This window comes from Pezoporus flaviventris, unplaced genomic scaffold, assembly GCF_033815535.1.
Source record: "Pezoporus flaviventris isolate CSIRO_AGI_PZ_B2104156 unplaced genomic scaffold, CSIRO_AGI_Pfla_v1 ptg000043l, whole genome shotgun sequence".
Classification (NCBI taxonomy): Eukaryota; Metazoa; Chordata; class Aves; order Psittaciformes; family Psittacidae; genus Pezoporus; species Pezoporus flaviventris.
Window position 1 is genome coordinate 1,775,912 of NW_026892591.1, and position 18,013 is coordinate 1,793,924.

The window sequence follows — 18,013 nt, forward strand, 5'->3', positions numbered from 1 at the left end:
TGTTGAAAAGAGTAATAGCCACCCATCCAGCCAGGAGCATACCATCTACGCACTCGTATCATTGTACTAACCATTCAAATATCGTGCATACTACTTAGAGTGCTGCGTCAGAAAGTGCTCTTCTGCAAGATGGTGCCAAAGAACTTCCAAACTGGCTCTGGTGCTCCAACAACAACCAACCTTCGTGTCTGGAAATGAAGCTGGTGTCTGCCCTTTTCCCAGCTGAACCTTTAGCCTTGCCCTCAAGGAATGACTTGAAAAAATAGGAAGTTTCACCTCCAGGATTGCTCATTCTGCAGTTGTTCTTCTGCAGTATCTTTTCTTTGGGAAAAAACAAACCTCTGGATTCCTCTGGCATGGTGGCTGCTGGGGATCGAGCAGTTGGTTTCTTCAGGTCCCAAGACTAAACGTAATCGAGGTTTCTTATCTCCCATGCCCATGTGTTCTGTAACAGCAGGATTTTTCCATGACGTTGGGAACATTTTTTTCCTGTTTGGTAATTACAGATGCATAAAAGGTTTCTGGAATTGTACTTTGAAAACATTATTAAATGATCTGTTGGCTTTATTCATTATAGAATTGTAAAGTTCCCTTTCAATGTCCCACTGCATTGCATTCTCGCATGAAAAGCAGATGATTTCTTATCTAAATGCATTAAAATGGTCTTAAAAGTAATAAGGACAATCTAGGTTGAAGCGTTGTCAGTGGGAGATAGTGCCTTCCCGTGCTCCTACACTACATGATTTGTGATTGTTACTAGTCTGAGCTAAAATTAATTCCACTGGAAGAGTCCTTTCTTTATTTCAGTGGGTTCCTTCAGTCCATCTGACAGCCCATGTGTGAGAAGGAACACCCAGCTTTGCAGGGTGGCTGAACCCGCTCGTGTTTGGTAATCCCCGACTGCTGCTTCTGCCTTGGAACAGATGTCTGCTGCCTGTGTGGAGAGCTCTGGCCAGAACTCCTTCTGTGGGGAGGTGCCATTGGCATGAAACCCACGCTCCAAAACCCCTGAAGCACGGAATTCACTGGCTCAGAATGAAGTTTCCAGAAAGCCATGGAGATTGGTGCTTGCTTGGTGCTTATTAGTAATATGCCAGTGAGACAGAATATGGGGTTTTCATCACCTTCAGTTTTTCAGGGGGGTGCAGTGCTCTGTTTGTCATGCAAAGGTCTGCTCGGTGAATACATCTGTGACTGAAGAATGTGAGAAAAACACATCAAAAGAGAAGTAAGTTGGAAAGCAGCTTTGGTGCTCCTTTGTAGCAGCAGGGAAATGGAGATCTCATCGGGAGCAGTTTTAGTCACTGAAAGGAAAAAAGAGAAGCTTTATATATGCAGAGGAGACAGCCTTATCTTGAGGAAAATCTTGCTTTGCTGGAATTGTCCTCCGGGGGAGCTCAGAGCAGAGTGAAGTGGTGGTGACTCCCAAGAGCCACGGGTTGGGGCTTGCCAGGCTTGAACTGTTCCTTAAGTGGTGAAATAGGCGATTCTTCAGCCACAAGGGGCTTCACCTGATGATTTGAGACTCGCTGAAAGACTCCGGTGAAATCAGGAGCTTCCAAATGATTTTTGGCCAAAGAGTTTCTTGAATTTTCTTCCCTCCTTTGCCCACAGAATCCTCCTGAGTCCGAAGCACAGATTTCAAGCCTCTCGGTGGCACATCTGCATCTCCTGGCTGCTGAGGAGCTGAACCCAGAGGCAGTGTCCTGCCTCACACCTGCAGCATTCTCCCCTTGGGTGGGTATGTATGTAGACGAGGCCCCTCGTTACCCAGGGATGGCAAGTAGGGAATGTCAAACATTTAGCAGCTTGTCTCCGCAATAGGAGGTATTAATAGTGAATGATTGTCCAGTGTCGTGAGATCAATCAATACAAGGACAAGGGGTGAAAAACTTCCCTGTCCATAAGGCTCCTTCTTAAAACCAGACCTTTTTTGGTGTATGTGCGCTGATAGGAGAAGATGATCATGAGAAGCTCTGTGGAGGCTGCCATACCATAGGGAACTCTCAGAGTTACCAGAGTGCCTTACAGGCTGAGACAGAGCAAACCAGGAGCAAACCATGGCATTTACTGCTAGCAATGATTTGGTGTGAGTTAAGAGGAACTGGCAATGGATTAACTGGTCAAGGCTGGAAGAGCTGCCTCGACTGGTGGGCACTTGGTATCTTCAGGAAGAAACACGCACTGGCTGTAGCAAGGAGGGAAATGCACTCTTCTCATTCCATGTTCACTAGTCCCTGGTTGCCACGTCTCTGTGGAGGGAACGGGGGTTCAAAGCAGAATGTCTCAGTGCTGGCCAGCAGCAAGTTAGAGGAAGGGTTTATAATTTAAACAAAAAATATATCTCTTTCGGGACTCGCAACTACTGGACTACAGGATGCTCTTAATTGACTAAGAGAAAACACGGTATCTATTTGCACTATTAATAGCTCTCCACAGACCATTACTGAACCATACTGGAACCTGTCCTGAAAAGTGCTCTTCTTGGCTTGCTTGGTTTTGTGGCTTTGTTTCTTTTTTTTTTTTCTTGTCTTTTTTTTCAAAGGAATATGTTTCCAACAAGTTGAATGGACTTTGCATCTCGGAGGCGGGGGAGGCAGGCTCCATGAGCTACAGAACTGGGAACGAGATGGTGACAAGGTCTTACACCAAAAGGTCATTTTCGTGGGTGGCTGCCAGGCTGCGTCATTCTTCTGCTCCATTCATTCCACTCTGCTTTGATTCACGACATACTGGGAAGGAACAGAAGACAGAGTTATTTTTAGGAAGCGAATTGTAGTAAAAATGTTGGTATTCCCACTATGTAAAAACCAAAACTACGAGTATGTTTGGGTGTAATCCTCTACTAAAGCACATCAGGGGAAAAGAGAATGTTATTCATAGCTTTAATGGGCTTTCTTCTTCTCTAAGGATGTTTCCTGAGTGCATAGGACCATGGAAAGGTTCCTGCCAGGTAGAGGAAGGCAGCTCTGCAATAGATACCCACGTGCACACCCTACCCCAGGTAATCTATTGAGGGGCAGTGTTTCTCCTGCAGCAGGGACCAGCCCATGCTTGGGAATGAGCCACAGTGGTTGTGGCTGCAGCCACAGCAGGATGAAGGCAGCAACAGCCTCTGGGTTTTACATCCCCCATGCACAAAGTGCCCCCATGCCTCTTCTGTGCTGAGTGAGCAGCACCAGGGTGAAGAGGCCCTGGGCTTAACCCAGTACTGGCTTTCCCATTTGTCAGTGGGTTACAAATGCAATGGTATCTGTCACGTGCAGCCAAACAAAGAGAAAGGTACAAATCGAACCTGGTTTCCTGATCTTCTGCTGGGGGCACAGGCCTGCTTGGAAGAGAACCAGCAAGACAAGACGTGAACCTCCACCACAGAATAACCACCCTCTCTTTTCGCCCCAAGGTCCCATTTGTTTCTCAGAACAATTCAGACTCAGCCAACAGACCTTGGCAATTTTTAGCAAAGCTCTTTTTTTTCTCTGGGAAAAGAACAGCAGAAACATGCACTGCTCCCCCTCAGGAGCTAGTTAGAATAAAAAAAGAGACACTATATCACTCTGAAGCAGAGCCAAAACCAGGCCAAATTATCCTGGCCTAGGATTTTGACACTGTCTCCCAAGCCTCCCTATGATTTTCCTTCCCATCTAATGTTACAGCCTCATATCTTGCCTTTACAGACAGCCAAGATGTGCTTGACAGCAGTTTTTGCCCCTCTGCATTGCACCATCCCACAAATGCTACAACTGAATGTCAGGAGAACGTCCCCGGCGCCTCTGGCTCTGCTCCATGACCAAATGGGTTCACTGGCAGAGGTAAAAGGCAGTGTCAGGAATCTGTTGGCATAGGTGAAGGTCAGTAACACCACGAAAGTGATGGCAAAGGGAGCTGTGAGGGAAAGGAGAGGTCCCAGACACTTCAGTAATGTCCTGTCGGCTCCAGACATCTCCTGAGAGGTCAGACCTGCTTCCCCAGGGGGGGCACCAAGCAGTGGGGCCACTTGTGTCACTAAAGACTGGTTTTGTAAGTAAAGGATAAAGAAAACGGAGTAGTTACCTTTCCCTCTCAGCCATGTCTTGTTTCTCTTCTGCCCTGTAAACACAAATCACTTTTGAAACCTATCATCTAGAAGCAAGCAGTGTGATACAGTTCTCCAGGGCATTTCTAGGGCACTAGCTGGAACCGGGTGAGCTTTCAAGTCTTTTTAACCCAAAGCAGTCTGTGACTGTGGTCACTCTCATGCTGACCCAGCTGGTCTTGCCTCTGCCCATGACTGCCTTTTGCTTTGAGCAGAGCCAACTGCTACCACTGTTTCTAACCGAAATCACTGGCGACAGAACAGGCCTAGAAAATGAAACAGAGCTGTCAACTAATGTCCCTCCTGAAGCCACTTCAGCAGAATGAAGCGGCTTTGGAACTAAGCACCAGCTCTCACTTTCAGGTCAGTTTGCAGGGTTGTAGGGGGAAAATGTGCTGTTTCATACAGGGTGATTTCTGCTGACCTTTGCTAGCACCTGCAGTGCGAGCGCAGCGCGAGTGCACTGCTGGGGTTAAGAGGAACAGATCTGTGGATAAATAACCTTCGAATCAAGGTGCTTCTCCCTCCTGCAGCTTTTGCTTACTTTGAGAAAATCAGCAGGAAGGAAGTGTAGGCTGTGGGGGGTATCAGGGAGGAGGAGCACAGAATTGACTGGTTATAGCACAAATAGTGATGAAGGAATGCAACAACATCCTACAAAATGAATCCCCACCTCTTCCCCCTTCCCACAGCATTAATTTTACCTTTCTTTTCTGGCCTTGATCCTCTCTTCTTCATATCTGCAACAAACAGGAAAACAGTCTGTAAGTGTTACCTTTAGTAAAATGCAATGTTTGCTCTGAAGGTGACAGAAACTGCAACCCAGCACATTGTGCAGGCTCTTGCTTGGCACCAGGATAGCAGCAGCATAGGGTTCCAGTACATGGGGTCTGACCCAACTGGTACACAGCACTTTTGTCCTGCTCCTCCTCAGAGCCACATGTGCCCCAGGGTCCCTCTGCCACTCACTGTAAGACGCAGTCTGGGATCTGCACGTGCTCCATTGGGATGAGTTGCTCCAGTTCCTCCAGGCTGTGGACATACTGGATCTTATTGATAAACTTCACACTGGCAGAGAAAGAAAGAGTGTGCCTGAGCTCTTGTTTTGATGTTCTCTCCATAGCAAGTCACAAGTTTCCCGGTGGAAACGGGGAGCTCTGCATCTCTGTATCCTCTTTGGTCTGAATGTTCTCAGCTCCTGCCAGTGCTGATCTGCCAATGACTACAAATTGTGGTGAGGTGCCACATTACTGTACCTCACGTTTCTTTGACCCTTGCTCCCCAATATCCATAGGAGGAAAAAAGGACCACCATTCCTGCTCTTCCCAGGAAATCTTTATGCGCTACCCACTGGGACAAACTTTGATCCGGATCCAGACCACCACAGTATCTCCTAAAACCCCTCTAGAGTTGGCCTTGGAAGCGTCAGGGAGATGTAGGACAAGAGACAAACAGAGCCACCTTGGTTGCTACGAGTTAAAGGTGAGCTTAAGATCTGGTTTGTGAGGTTAAACTTTCACTCCAAACCCAGCCAAGTTTGGGAACACATCACAGTTACCTGATGAAGGGTCTGGATATGGCCAGCACTGTCCGGATGAACCACGAGGGATGCACGATTATCAGTGCTTTGAGGTTTTTACGCAGCCTGTGGAAGAGCCATGGGACAGAACTCAGATTCAAAGTACCTTTCCTTAAACTCTGTCAGGGCACTAGCAAGTGTCATGATGCTGACCAGCCTCAGGTGGGTGTCTCCAGACAAAAGCCCTGCCCTTGGCCTTAGGAACCCTCTTTCAGCTCCGAGCTGGCAGGCTGCAGGAGCACTGCCTTGCTTTTGGGTGCTGTATTAGGCTGATCTCTGTGAAGGTGCTCGTGAGGGCAAGAGGGTGATGCAGGGAGCCTGGACTAAGTCAGAAAGCTCTAACAGGATGGAATCGCAGCATCTGCAGAGGGAGGAAGGCAGAGTGGCTGGGAAGGCTGTGAGGAAGCAGTGGAAGAGATGTGGGAAGAAGACTGGGAAGAATGAAGAGGCAACACCAATGGGATCCTCACCTTCTGTCTATCATCTGGTAGCATTTCTTCAGCCAGCCCAGGCCTGGCATCCTCCTGCGGGGTGTTGCTCCATTCAGGTACACGATCATATAGTCCTCAGCTACCAGCAGCTCCAGGCTACTGATCACGTATCTGTTGGGTGGTGATCAAAAGGAACAGGAATGTGAGACTCAGAAAAGGTCCCTGAGGCTTCCTTTAGTGCCCGTGTGCTACCTCAAAAGCCCTCCAGACCCTTTCTTTGTAGGTCTTGGAATAGAGCAGGAATCTGGCACCACTGTAGGATTATTATTTCATTATGCCCTGCAGGGGTATTTCTCTGGGATCACTGTTCTCATAGTGCATGAACTGATGGACATCCTGCACTGTTCTTCTGCCTAGCAAGAACATCTACCAGCTCTTCAGCACTGTGTACATATGCTCTGCCCTGGCTGTGAGTCCATCACTGGCATAATTAACACTGAATGGTTGAATGCTTTGACTCATTGGACTTGGATGTGAACTCTGTGGACAGTGTCTCACCCAGTGATGCTCGCCCCAGTCTGCAGCTGCACCCTGGGTACCTTTGGCCTGGATTCAGACTATTTCCAGCTGAGGTTTGGGATGCGCTGAATACATGGAAACTGCTTCATTGGAGCCCCAGTTACCTTCCCTGCCCTCCTCTTCCCTCGCAGACCTTGCCCACCACTTACAGGAAGAGGTTCTCCATGATGTAGTGGTAATCAGCCAGGTTACTGTCTGGCAGATAGCAGGCAGCAAAGACAATGATGGCATTGAGACCTTCTCCATAGTATCCTGGGAAAGAAAGACACAGGCAGCATCAGTGACATTTTGCAGGGGAAGATGTGAGAGCTGAAGGGAAGATGCATGGCTAAATTTGGGCCTGGGCTGGTTTTTGTGCCTCTGTTGAGCTCCAGGGAAGTGTTTGTATCTCTTACAGGCCTCTCACACAGAATTGCCCCTGCTCCTGGTTTTGGCTATAGCATGCACATAGGATTTGGGGAAGGAATTTGTGTATGTCACAGCACATTGCTGGGAGCTTTGCCCTGCGTTGTGGCTGGGATTTGCTTGAATTTCAGGGATGGTCACTCTCTGGAGGTGCTGGCCTTTAGCTGTGCCACTGGAGACAGCTCAAGTGCTGAGCTACAGAGGGTTCAGGTACCTGCCGGCCCTTCATCGCTGGGGATGCCGGTACTTAACCCGGGCTGAAGGTCAGGGTATAGTCACTCTTGGTCAGAGCCAGCATTATCCCTACTTTTGCTTATTGAAGCATTGCTCCAGCAGCTGTGTGTTCCTTAGCACGAGCTGGGTGCTTTGTGCTTCTCCGCCACACAGCAGTACAAACCGAATAGCAATATCCCCCTAAGGACCGGCAAAACAACCAGCGCCAGCATCCCCTCCAGCTCAACAAAGCCACCAAGGCAGGACCAGGCTGTCCTCCTCCTCACCTCCGTGTGTCACCACCCGCATGTAGGGTTTGATCATCTGGAGGTCGATGCGGTGCTCCTGCTCCCCAATGATCACAGTCCTCCAGAGCCGCCCGTTGGTAGCACTCCCATCCTCTGGGCCACCATCCCCAAAGAGGTCTGCGCTGTCCCCTGGCATGTTCTTGGCTGTGGCCACAGGAGTGTCGTCTGGGAGAGGGACAAACATTTCTGCCTTTCATAGAACGGATGGAGAGGCTCTGCGAGAGCTTTGGTGGGCACTTACTGACGGTAACAACCACAGGATCATCTGTTTCATCTGCAGCTTTGGTCTGTGTAAGGCTGTGGCTCTTAATAACCTAGAATGGGCTCGGTTGAAAGGGACCTTAAAGCTCATCCAGTCCCAAGCCCCTGCCACGGGCAGGGACCCCTTCCACTGGAGCAGCTTGCTCCAAGCCCCTGTGTCCAACCTGGCCTTGAGCACTGCCAGGGATGGGGCAGCCACAGCTTCTCTGGGCACCCTGTGCCAGTGCCTCGGCACCCTCCCAGGGAAGAGCTTCTGCCTCAGAGCTCATCTCAGTCTCCCCTCTGGCAGGTTCAAGCCAATCCCCTTGGCCTGTCCCTGTCGGCCTTTGTCTAAAGCCCCTCTTGTTTCTTTGTTCCAGCCTTGCTCCATTGCCAAATTGTAATAGAAATAAGCTTAACATCTCATGCTGCTGCTTATAGTACCTGCAGTCACAGGTTGAACACCAGGCTCTTTGTTAGATCTTCCTTCAGCTCCCTCTATACTGACTGAAGAGGGCACTGCCTGTGCCATCAGTCTTGTGATCTACCAGCAGAACTGCCTGCAGGAGCCCTCCTGAGCCCCATTCAGCCAAAGCCAGGCAGGTTAACAAAGACCATGTTAGTGAAGATGTCTGAATGGTCACTGGCACCTTCCAGCCTGGGGTGGTGGCCCAGCTGCAGCAGGAAGGGGATGTGTGTCCACAGCCCATGCCATACCCTGAACTATGGTTAAACTGGTGTTTTCAAGTCCCTGAACTACTTCTGCCTGCCCCATCCCCAGATGGGAGTGCTGAGATAGCAGCAGCTGGGGTCCTGATGGGGCAGATGCCGTGTGGAAGATGGGGCTTGGTTGTGTGTGCTGTGCTTGGCTGCTGTGGAAGTTGGTCCTCAGCTGTTGATGCTGAGTGGTGTCAAAAGTGCTTAAAATGAGGTTAAGAAAAGCCCCAGCCCCTGCAGCCGTTCACCCAGAACCAGCTTTTTACCTTCCCATTCCAGCTCGTTCCCATTCCCCAGGAATTCGAGGGAATCTGTCTCGTCAGGAGTTTCGATGTCATCCACATTAATGTCCAGGTCGTCTGGTGTGTCCAGGAAGTCATCGGAGAGAATGGAGCCTTCACTCTGGTCCAGGGAAATGTTGATTTCAGGTGCAACAAGCGTCTTCCGCTTACGATGCGCCCCGTTAAAGTTTAAAGTATTGGGGGGAGCTGGAGTTAAAAGGAAAATAACTGACAGGTTGTCCTCCTGCTGTATCCTGAGTGCAAGACATGGTGCTGTCATGATCACATTGCAAGCTAGGGCCTTGGAAGCTAAGGGTGGTGGATCAGAGCTGGGCAGTACTGGACACCTACAGGTGTGGGTGGGTAAAAGTGCCCACGCTTCCAAGATGCCTTTCTCCTCCCCCAGCTCCTTGTGAAAGATTAGCAAATTCAAATCTCTGCTGGTTTCATTTCCCACATGGGGATTTTGATGGATACTCCAAGGGAGCTGGCTCCCGCCCTAACTGCAAGCTGGTACTTACAGGATGTGTTCTCATCTTCCGTAGGGCTGCCCAGTGACTCCATCCCCGTCTCCTCCGGGAGAGGTCTGCAGGCAAGCCGAGATGTGGAGGTCAAAAGACAGGAGGGAACAGGTAATGTTAAGGAGAAAGGCCCTCCATGGCAGGCAGTGCAGAGAAGAGGGGACATCAGGGGAAAACCATGCAGCCCCCTGTGTGCTCTGCCCCTTCCCTTCTGCCTGAGAGCTCAGCCTGGGGGACACTGCCCAAGAGCAGCCCAGCACCTGTGCTCTCTGCCTGGGGTCCTGTGTGATCCCTGGTAACCTCCAAGCCATCCCACCAACGCATCCCTCCGGCTGCCATTCAGCCAAGAGGCTTCAAAACCCAGTCAGGGACAAGGGGACAAATCCTGTCCCCCGATGAGCCTAGTAACATCCTCACTTTCTCCATATCATCCCCATTTTTATCTCCATCAGAAGTCCGAGAGGCAGTGCCAAGCTCTAGGGCACCTCATCAAAGGAACCAGGGAGCATCTTCTGCAGTTTTCTGTGCTCCTGTTCCCAGCACAGTGTCCAGACAGCCTGAATGCAGCTGTTCTTAAGCCCAGGGAGGGATGCTTTGATCCCAGCAGCAGCTGAACTAGTGCTGGATGCTGAGCAAAAGAGCACTTTGTGCTCTCTGCTAATGGCTCTGTAAAGTGCATCCTGCTTTCTGTCACAGGCCCTGGCTGCAGCAGAGAACTTCATCCAAACACAACCACCTCTCCCAGGAGGCAGGTCAAGAGAGAGCACCTTTGCTCTAAGGCAGTCTGTTCAACACAAGGATCAAATCTCAGCTGTGATCCCAGAATTGTCACCTCAGCCTCATCTGACAAGAGCTGACAGTGACACCCAAACCCTGCCAAGGGTTGGAAGCAGGTTCATCCTGAGCTGAGATGCAGGCACCAGCACTCAAACCCATATTTCGGTTCCAAAGGCTGACCCACTGCTCCCTTCCTGGGTTCCATGGCAGAGGTCAGGATCTGCAGCTTGTGCCTGGCTCCTGGGAAGGAGGGTATCAATCCCCATGTCTCCAGCCAGAGGCTGGAAGCACTGATTCACTCAAAGCTGACTTTCCTGTACAGATGCTAATGTCCAATCTTATGATGTGGCTGTCACCCTTTGGAAGCTGATGAAGTTACCCCGATAGTGGTCAGGAGCAAGTGAAGTCAGGATATGGCCCCCAGTACTGCAGCCAGGAACCCTGGCTGGTGGCTGAGCAGCACTGCCACCCTGAGCTGGACACCTCCTGCATGCTTTTCCCCTTCATTTGAGCTGGGCCTTGTGCCTGTCCCCTGGTGACCAAACCCCACCAACCCCCCGGCAAGTTCACGTTGTCAAAGGTCTGTTTAAAAGGGACCTTCTGAGCTGTCCTCGTTTCACCTGCCCCTTGCTGGAAGCTCCCCCTCAAGGGGGAAAGAGCTCATGCCCCAGGCATGAAATCCTGGGTGCTGGGACAGGGGGGTACCCACCAGTCTGAGGGCAGCAACAAAGGGATAGGGCTGTGCACAGGGCTGGGGTCCAGGGGTGATGGAGCCCCGTACCTCTGCATCCACAGGCTCTGCCCTACAAAGGCTCTTTTTTTGTGCTGGCATCACACCAGAGCCACCAGCCAAATTAAACCCTATAAATATTTAGATTAAGGGATAATCCTCTCCTAGCTGGTTATTGTATATTTATGAGAGTTGAAGGCCTGATCAAAGGCGCTTGCTCCTTGCTAGTGCAGCACCCAGACCCCATGGGCTGCCACAACAGTCCTGAACACCCAGAAAGGTCCCTCTGCCCCCCTCCATCTCCTCCTCCTTCCTTTTGCTTTTGTCTGCAGAGGGCCCGGCTCCTTGTTTGTCTGTGAGCTGCGCCTGGCACAACTTGAGGATAGAGCATCACAAGGGGACCAGGCCCAGCCGTAGCTGAGTACGTGCTGCAGCCGGGCACTCCGTGCTCCAGTGCTAGGATTCATTTAAGGAAAGCAATTCCAAAGGCGGGGGGGGGGGAAGAAAAGGCCTTTCTTACCTTCCCCAGGGGGGGCTCAGCTCACCGCCTCCCAGTCTCCCGGGTAAATCCTCCTTCCCAAACGCAGCCAGCCCCAGATGCTCTGAAGGAAGCAGGTTCCCTAAGCGCCGGGTGCCACCATTTTCCTTCCTGCTGCTCACTTTCCTTCTCTAAGCACCTTCTCTCGGGCCCCAAGCAGCCTGAGCCGTCAGCGCCCGTGAGCCGCGGGATGCTGATGGAGTGAGCATGCTCCTGCATCCGCCCCGCGGCAGCTCCAGCATCAGCGCAGGACCGCGCTGCACAAGCCAGCTGAGACACAGAAACCTTCCGGGAGCGGCAGCAGGGGGGACCCTTTCCTCCCCGCTCGCTCAGTGCCCTGGCGCTGCACCTTGGAGCTTGTGCCCGGAGGGACGGGGATGTCACCGGGTGTCCTTAGCGAGCGGCTCACTTCAGTTTCCCCGGCCCTGAGCTTTGTCTAGGATACGGTGGAGTCTTTTTTCTGTGGCAAGATTGGTTAATCACAAATCACAGCTAAGCAAAAATAGCTATGCAGCAAATCATCTGCTGGAGAGCTGCTGTCCCACATGCAGCAGCTTCTGCCCTATTATTTTAATACTTTCGGGGGGGGAAGTGTCTTGAAAATGATCATTTCTTTATTTCCAGTGCTAGTTAAACACAGCTGCAGCCACTCATTCGCCTCCTGCCTGGTTGGGCCCTATTGCACTTGCATCATTCCTGATTTAATCCCTCTGCAGCAGCCCATCAGCAGGCTGGGGACCTGCAGCAGCCATGGTGGCATCCTTTTGCCTCCCCCTGTGCTCTGTTTGCTGGGTGGGAGTGATGCTGCCTGTATTAGATGGGGCTGAGGGCTCTGCAGAAGAGATGCCCCCTGAAGGCTTGACTGTGGCTGGGGTCAGTTTGCTGCTTGCAAGGCAAGTGTGAAACAGCCTGGCAGCTCCTGCTCCAAGGTGGTGGTGGGGGTTAGTGCCTGGGTATCCTGGTGCTAGACTAGCTTGGTCCTACATTTTATCATTTAATCCCAGATTGGTTTGGGTTGAAAGGACCTTAAAGCTCCTCCAGCTCCAACCCCCTGCCATGGGTAGGGATACCTTCCATTAGAGCAGGTTGCTCCAAGCCCCTGTGTCCAACCTGGACTTAAACGCTTCCATAGACCTTTGGGGAGCTTTGAGTCAATGCTTTCCCTTCTGTACCTCACTTTCCCTTCTACTCAATTAAAAGCTTTTCAGCACAGTGCTCGGGGGGGAGCCTTAGGTTGGCAGAGCTCCATCAGCCCAAAGCTCAGCTCTCAGAGGAAAGAAAACCAAGGGACCCATCCGAGGATCCCAAGGCCTTGGCTGAGCCCATCTCTGGCCAGCGGAAGGATGAGCCGTGTCCCACGAGCCGGGTGCTGTGCTGGCACACAGAGGTGCTCAGATCAGTGCTGCAGCTGGAGCCAGGGTGAACAGAGCCAGGCTCATCCATGGTGCCAAGGGGAACAGGAGACCCTTTCTCACAGGGCAGGGGCTGTGCGTGCCCCCCCGCAGAGCACACTGTGCCTCTGTCTGTGCATACAGCGGCTCTGTGGGCTGCTCACGGAGCTCAGCTGCAGCTGGGACAGGGAGAGACAGCCCTGAAAAGCCCCTCAGCTACACAGACCCCAGCTGCAGTGATGGATGTGTGGGGCAGCACCGTTGGATGCACCCTTTGGGTGGCTGTGGGGAGTTCAGGGCACACCGAGCATACAGGGATGCTCTCTTTGATATTCCATACTATTAATAAAGCACCTGTGAAGGTGAAAGATGTCACTTTGGCACCTTCTGTCACCCACACATCATCTCTTACAAGGTTTGCGACCATTCAGGTTCTGCCTGTCAGTGCCCGTGGTCATTGCATCCCAGTGACTCTGCTTCCTGTGGCGAATTCCTGGCGAAGCAGCCACTGCTCTGTCTGGGGAGATGCTGCTTGATTCAGAGACTGGGAAGGAGTCCATCCACCCCCATGTGCCTCCATCCATCCATCCATCCCTATATGCATCCTTACTAATCTCCCTGTGCTCCATACCAGCTCCTTACCCTCTCCTTGGTGTGCTCACAGGGGGTTGCCAGAAGCCTCCCAGAACTCCTAAGCATTCAGAGCAGCCTGGCTATGAAAGCTCTGTTCTCTGGCCAGAACTGCCCTGGTGGAGTTCAGACTCCTGTTGCCTCAGGTGGGAGGGCCCTGCATGCTCCATGCCCTGCAGGTTTCTTACAGGAAGAAATCAAATTCTCCTTGACTTTTTTTTTGGCAGGGAACAAACCTTGGGAAGTCCTCGTCTTGCCACTCCTCCTTCACATCCACGTTTTCCATCCGCAAAGTGGCCTCTGTGGTCCCCATGGTGCTCAGAGAGGGGCCGGCTGCACAGCAGGTCCCTTGGGGAAGGGCTTGGGCTGGAAGGTGGAAGGCAGAGGTTGGCACCAAACCATTCAGAGCAGGTATGCTGACACCCTGCCCCACAGAGAAGGAAGGGTAATGGGACTTGTGGGTACTTGTCACGCTTTGGACAAGAGGGTGAGGCTGGCCCTGGGCTGAGGCAGTAGGTGCATCTCTGTGCTGTTGTGGCCTTAGCTCATCTCCCTGAGAATCAACACTCTCTGGGCCAATGTCCACCCATTTCCCCCTTGCTGCTTCTCTTCCAGTACTAAGCTGAACATAAACAGGTACCTCTGAAGTGTGGCAGAAAGGGAAGAGAGGAAATTGCCCCTCCCAGGCTGCTTTTAGGTTGGGTTGGCAGAAGCACCATTTTGCTGGCCTGGGTAGAAGTTAATGGCTTTGGGTTTGGGTTTTGCAGAGCAATTCCCGACTGCTGCTCCTGGTTTGTTCTCCATCCCCACGCTTGTCCCTGCACCCTGAGAGAAACGGGGCTGAGGGCTCAGGACCAGCTCTGGTCAGAGGGAGCAGGCAGGCTGGATGCTGCTGTGGCTGAGCTTAGCTGCACCTGAGTCTGGAGGGGACAAGGTCAGGCCTTATCCTGTACAGAACTCGCTGATGTGAAACCAGCTCCTGTGTCGGGCACGTGCATTAACCCACTGCAGGTCGGCTCTGAAACGTTCTTCCTGCAATCAGCTTTTACACTGAAAATGTATCCAGGTTCTGGCTGGATCATGATGTGTTCTTTTTAGGATAAGGGACCCAGGGTGATTTCCCAAGCGGAATCAGCCCCTAGCAGAGCCTGACCCATTGCTGTAAGGTTTTTCTAGAGAGCCAGTGCCTTTTCTGCTTCCTTTGGAGACTTGTCTTTACAGGGGATGCTGCTGGTGATGATCTGAAGAGAGACAAATCTGTGTGTATCTGCTTTAAAGGAATGTAGAGGCCCGAGTAAATCCAGCATCCGCCTTTATGACAGGCACGGGCAGAGACTGGGATCAGCGCGGAGAGCTGCTGGGAGCGTGGCAGCTCTCCACCCATCCCAGCGCACACGTTCTGCATCCTGTCCTTACGCTGGGCTGCATGCGATGCCCATGCCACTGTCACACATGTCTCCATTTTTGCTTCCTCTACATGCAGTCAAAGGAGATACCTTGGGGCTGAGAGAGACCCCACCTTCCCTCCCTCCTCCCCACCGCTGTCATCAGCTTTCTGCTAACCCTGCGCGCATCATGGAGGGAGGAAGAGAAAGGAAAGGTATGAAGCAAATCCCAGGCTGGAGTGGGATGTTCCTCAGTATCAGACATCACCCAGCAGTATGGAAGCCCAGATGATGCTGTACTCACCAGTGCCTGTGGCTAGTGAGGAACAAAGGAGATCCTGCCTGTATCCCGGGCAGGCATTCCCCCGATGGAGATGGGCTGCTCAGGAGGTCCAGCGCCTGGATCCGGGCGCAGACGTGTGCGGCTTTCCCAGCGGAGCGGTGTGGGGATGCATCTAGGTCGGCCTTTCTCACAGCACTCCTTGCTTGGTGATTTGGATTTCGCTGTGAATTGAGGGCAGTTATTTGTATTCTTCCATGGCTGCTGCTTCCTCTGCTGCCTCCCTCCCTTCCAAGGTAGCTGGTTATTACGTTCTGCTTGCAGCTGGCTAAGCCTCAGCTCCAAGGCAGCCAATTGCTTTTGTGTGTGAGGAGGATGGCGGTGGGGGTGCTGGCAGGGAGGGGGTGCTGTGGAGGATGGGAGGAGAGAGGAGCTGAAAGCACCCCCCTTCCAGTGTCACCGCTCCGCCAATTGGCTGCAAGGTACCAAATATCTCCCTACACTCTTCCTCCGGATGAATGATGCTGCCGGGGCTGAGCAGTCTCCTTGCTGCTTTCAGTGGGAGCGAGGGATGCCCATCACCCAGCAGGATCTAGCCCTGGAGGAGAGGTGGGAACTGGAGAGGGGTGGCTGGGAAGGGAAGGGCTTTTTAATACAGTCATCATTCCCTTAGAAAGTCAAAGGTGGCCTCACCCTCGGTAGGGTGCAGGATTTAATGGTCCATCTTGCCTTGCGCAGGCAAAGCTCATTTGTACCTGAACCTCAGGCGCTGGTCTCACTTCTGGCTGCACAGACAGACCTGACAGGGGGTCCTCCTTGTGCTGGGGTGTCAGCTTCTCTTCCAGAGAGTCTGTAACTGCTTCAGAGCCCGAGACCTTTGCTGGTTCCTTTGCAAATCTAAAAGTGAACGAAGCAGCAGTGATTTTCACCTGCCTGCTGGTTCCTGGGCTCCATTCAACAGCCTTTCTTCCAGCTTGGACCAAAGCCTCAACCCAGCCCCAGGCAGATGCATGTTAGTTGGATGTCTGCTGTCAAATTCCCTCCCGCATTTGCATCGTGCAGGCGCTGGGCTTCGTGCTGTACAGAGATGAAGGTAACTCCTGCTTTGGAATGGCTTTAACCTGCCCGAGGGGAGACTGAGATGAGCTCTGAGGCAGAAGCTCTTCCCTGGGAGGGTGCTGAGGCGCTGGCACAGGGTGCCCAGAGAAGCTGTGGCTGCCCCATCCCTGGCAGTGCTCAAGGCCAGGTTGGACACAGGGGCTTGGAGCAAGCTGCTATAGTGGAAGGGGTCCCTGCCCGTGGCAGGGGTTGGAGCTGGAGGAGCTTTAAGGCTCCCTCCAACCCAAACCAGTCTGGGATTTGATGATAAATTCTGTGAGTGCCTCCTGCGGGATGAGGTGCTAAGGACAGTATTTCCTCAACCTAACGGATGTCACTGTAAGGAAAGTAACACACATCAGTGGTAGCCAAATGCTGCCAGCTCCTAGCCACATGCGTGGTCAGCCTGGTAGACCCTGGGTCAGAGGGTTGGTGAGGTATTACCCTTCAATACCTGATCATCCTTCCCCACAGGGTGCTCAGACATTGGAACAGGCTGCCCAGGGCAGGGCTGCAGTCACCGGCCCTGCAAGTGTTCACAGCGTGGAGATGAGACCTCAGTGCCATGGGTTAGGGGTGGCCTTAGTGTTGGGCAATGGTTGGACTGGATGGGCTTAAAGGGCTTTTCCAGCCTGGTTGATTTTATGATTCTATGGTTTTGGGCAACCCTGTGGTGCAGGATACACAGGATTCTTATGGATGCTTTAGGGCTGTATTATATTTCTTTATATAGGTATTACATATTTCTATAGTAGAAGCAGTCAGGAGATCCATGAGGACAGAAAGAGAGGCCAGGAATTCTGTCACACTTGTCGGCTCCAAAGTCAATTGTCAGATGCTGCAGGGTCACCTCTGGTAAAGGTGAATATTTGCCTTTTACCTTCATTTTCATATAAACCCCCCTTTCCCTCATGTTTCCCAAGGCGGTTAAAGCTGAGAGGCACAGTGCGCTCTGCCGGGGGGCACATGGCATAGGGCAGCGTATGAATGCCATCTACTGGCTGCATTCCCGGGCTCTGGAGCAAGTGTCCTCCTTCCAAAGCCATCCCCGTCTCACCGAGGCATTCCATTGAGCGCATTCTGACGGGCTGAGGCAGCCCAGCGCTGGGACCCCATTTTCTCTGGGTGCTCTGGGATGTATAAAGCGAACACTGCACCAAGCTGCTTCCCCAGCGCTGCAATTCCTCCAGGAATTCTGTGCTGAGCCCAACTCCTGTGGAATCCTGCCGGTTCGGAGGAGCTGACAGCAAGGCAAGGGAGAGCGCCGTGCAGGATCAGGTCCTTGCTGGCACTGGGTGTTTCCCCAAGCAGCTGCTTCTGCCCTGCTCCAGCCTCTCTCCAGGGTCCTCTCACTTGGAACAGTGTGGGTTAATGTCACCCGACAGCTTGGTTTTCCGACCTGTGAGCCGAGTACTCACATGATGGGGAGAAAAGGAGGGGATGTGGAAAGACAGTGATTTCCATGCGAGCATCCTTCTTTTATTTCCCTTGATTTTGATGCCCATTTTTAAGCAGTGAGAGCTTGTGCTGATGGGGACTTTCTGCAGCCCTGCAGGTCGCCAGCAGCCCCGAGGCTCTCGGTTCCTTTCCCACCTGTAGGAACCTGCGATAGAACTTACTGGCTTGTTCAGCAGGGCTAATGTTATCCTTTATCCCTTCTGGCGTTATCCTTTATTACAGCGAACCCAGCTGCTGCTTGGACGCGGGTGGCAGCCGCCGTCGAACCTGTTTCCGAGGCTTGCCATGGGAGGGCAGTGAATCCCCCCCGACCGCTTGTGCCTGCAGCGGGAGATGCTCGGAGCGGGCTGTAGAGGTCCCCTCGCACCAGGAGATGA

General features: G+C 52.3%; 1 protein-coding gene and 1 long non-coding RNA gene across 5 annotated transcripts; one reads left to right on the forward strand and one right to left on the reverse strand.

Moving 5' to 3' along the window:
- Positions 1-1,594: 1,594 nt before the first annotated feature.
- On the forward strand, positions 1,595-15,111 carry LOC133276215 (uncharacterized). 2 transcript variants are annotated; one of them, XR_009745803.1, is made up of 6 exons: positions 1,595-1,737; positions 2,911-3,004; positions 9,374-9,460; positions 13,643-13,826; positions 14,185-14,426; positions 14,899-15,111. It is a non-coding gene; the product is annotated as an uncharacterized LOC133276215 (long non-coding RNA). The 2 variants fall into 2 exon arrangements; XR_009745804.1 differs by lacking the exon at positions 14,899-15,111 and adding an exon at positions 14,514-14,545.
- ATCAY (ATCAY kinesin light chain interacting caytaxin) lies at positions 2,549-15,230 on the reverse strand. 3 transcript variants are annotated; one of them, XM_061466836.1, is made up of 13 exons: positions 15,105-15,230; positions 13,652-13,781; positions 9,350-9,414; positions 8,814-9,035; positions 7,570-7,755; positions 6,814-6,916; positions 6,125-6,256; positions 5,634-5,720; positions 5,045-5,143; positions 4,780-4,815; positions 4,054-4,089; positions 3,296-3,328; positions 2,549-2,732 (listed from the first exon to the last, which is right to left on the reverse strand). In XM_061466836.1, exons 2-13 carry the CDS (start codon positions 13,726-13,728, stop codon positions 2,723-2,725), a joined length of 1,086 nt encoding a protein of 361 aa, XP_061322820.1. In that variant the 5' UTR covers positions 13,729-13,781; positions 15,105-15,230; the 3' UTR covers positions 2,549-2,722. The 3 variants fall into 3 exon arrangements, with proteins under 3 accessions (XP_061322820.1, XP_061322819.1, XP_061322821.1); XM_061466835.1 differs by having other exon boundaries at positions 3,296-3,331; XM_061466837.1 differs by lacking the exon at positions 15,105-15,230 and having other exon boundaries at positions 3,296-3,331; positions 8,814-8,949.
- Between the last annotated feature and the right edge of the window lie 2,783 nt (positions 15,231-18,013).

Coding starts and splice junctions, on each gene's coding strand:
- ATCAY (XM_061466835.1), bottom strand. CDS start 13,728: ATGGGGACCACAGAGGCCACTTTGCGGATGGAAAACGTGGATGTGAAG. Junction 7,756..8,813: donor GAACGAGCTGGAATGGGAAG/GTAAAAAGCTGG, acceptor TCCCTCTCCCAG/ACGACACTCCTGTGGCCACA. Junction 5,721..6,124: donor TACCAGATGATAGACAGAAG/GTGAGGATCCCA, acceptor GCTCTTCCACAG/GCTGCGTAAAAACCTCAAAG.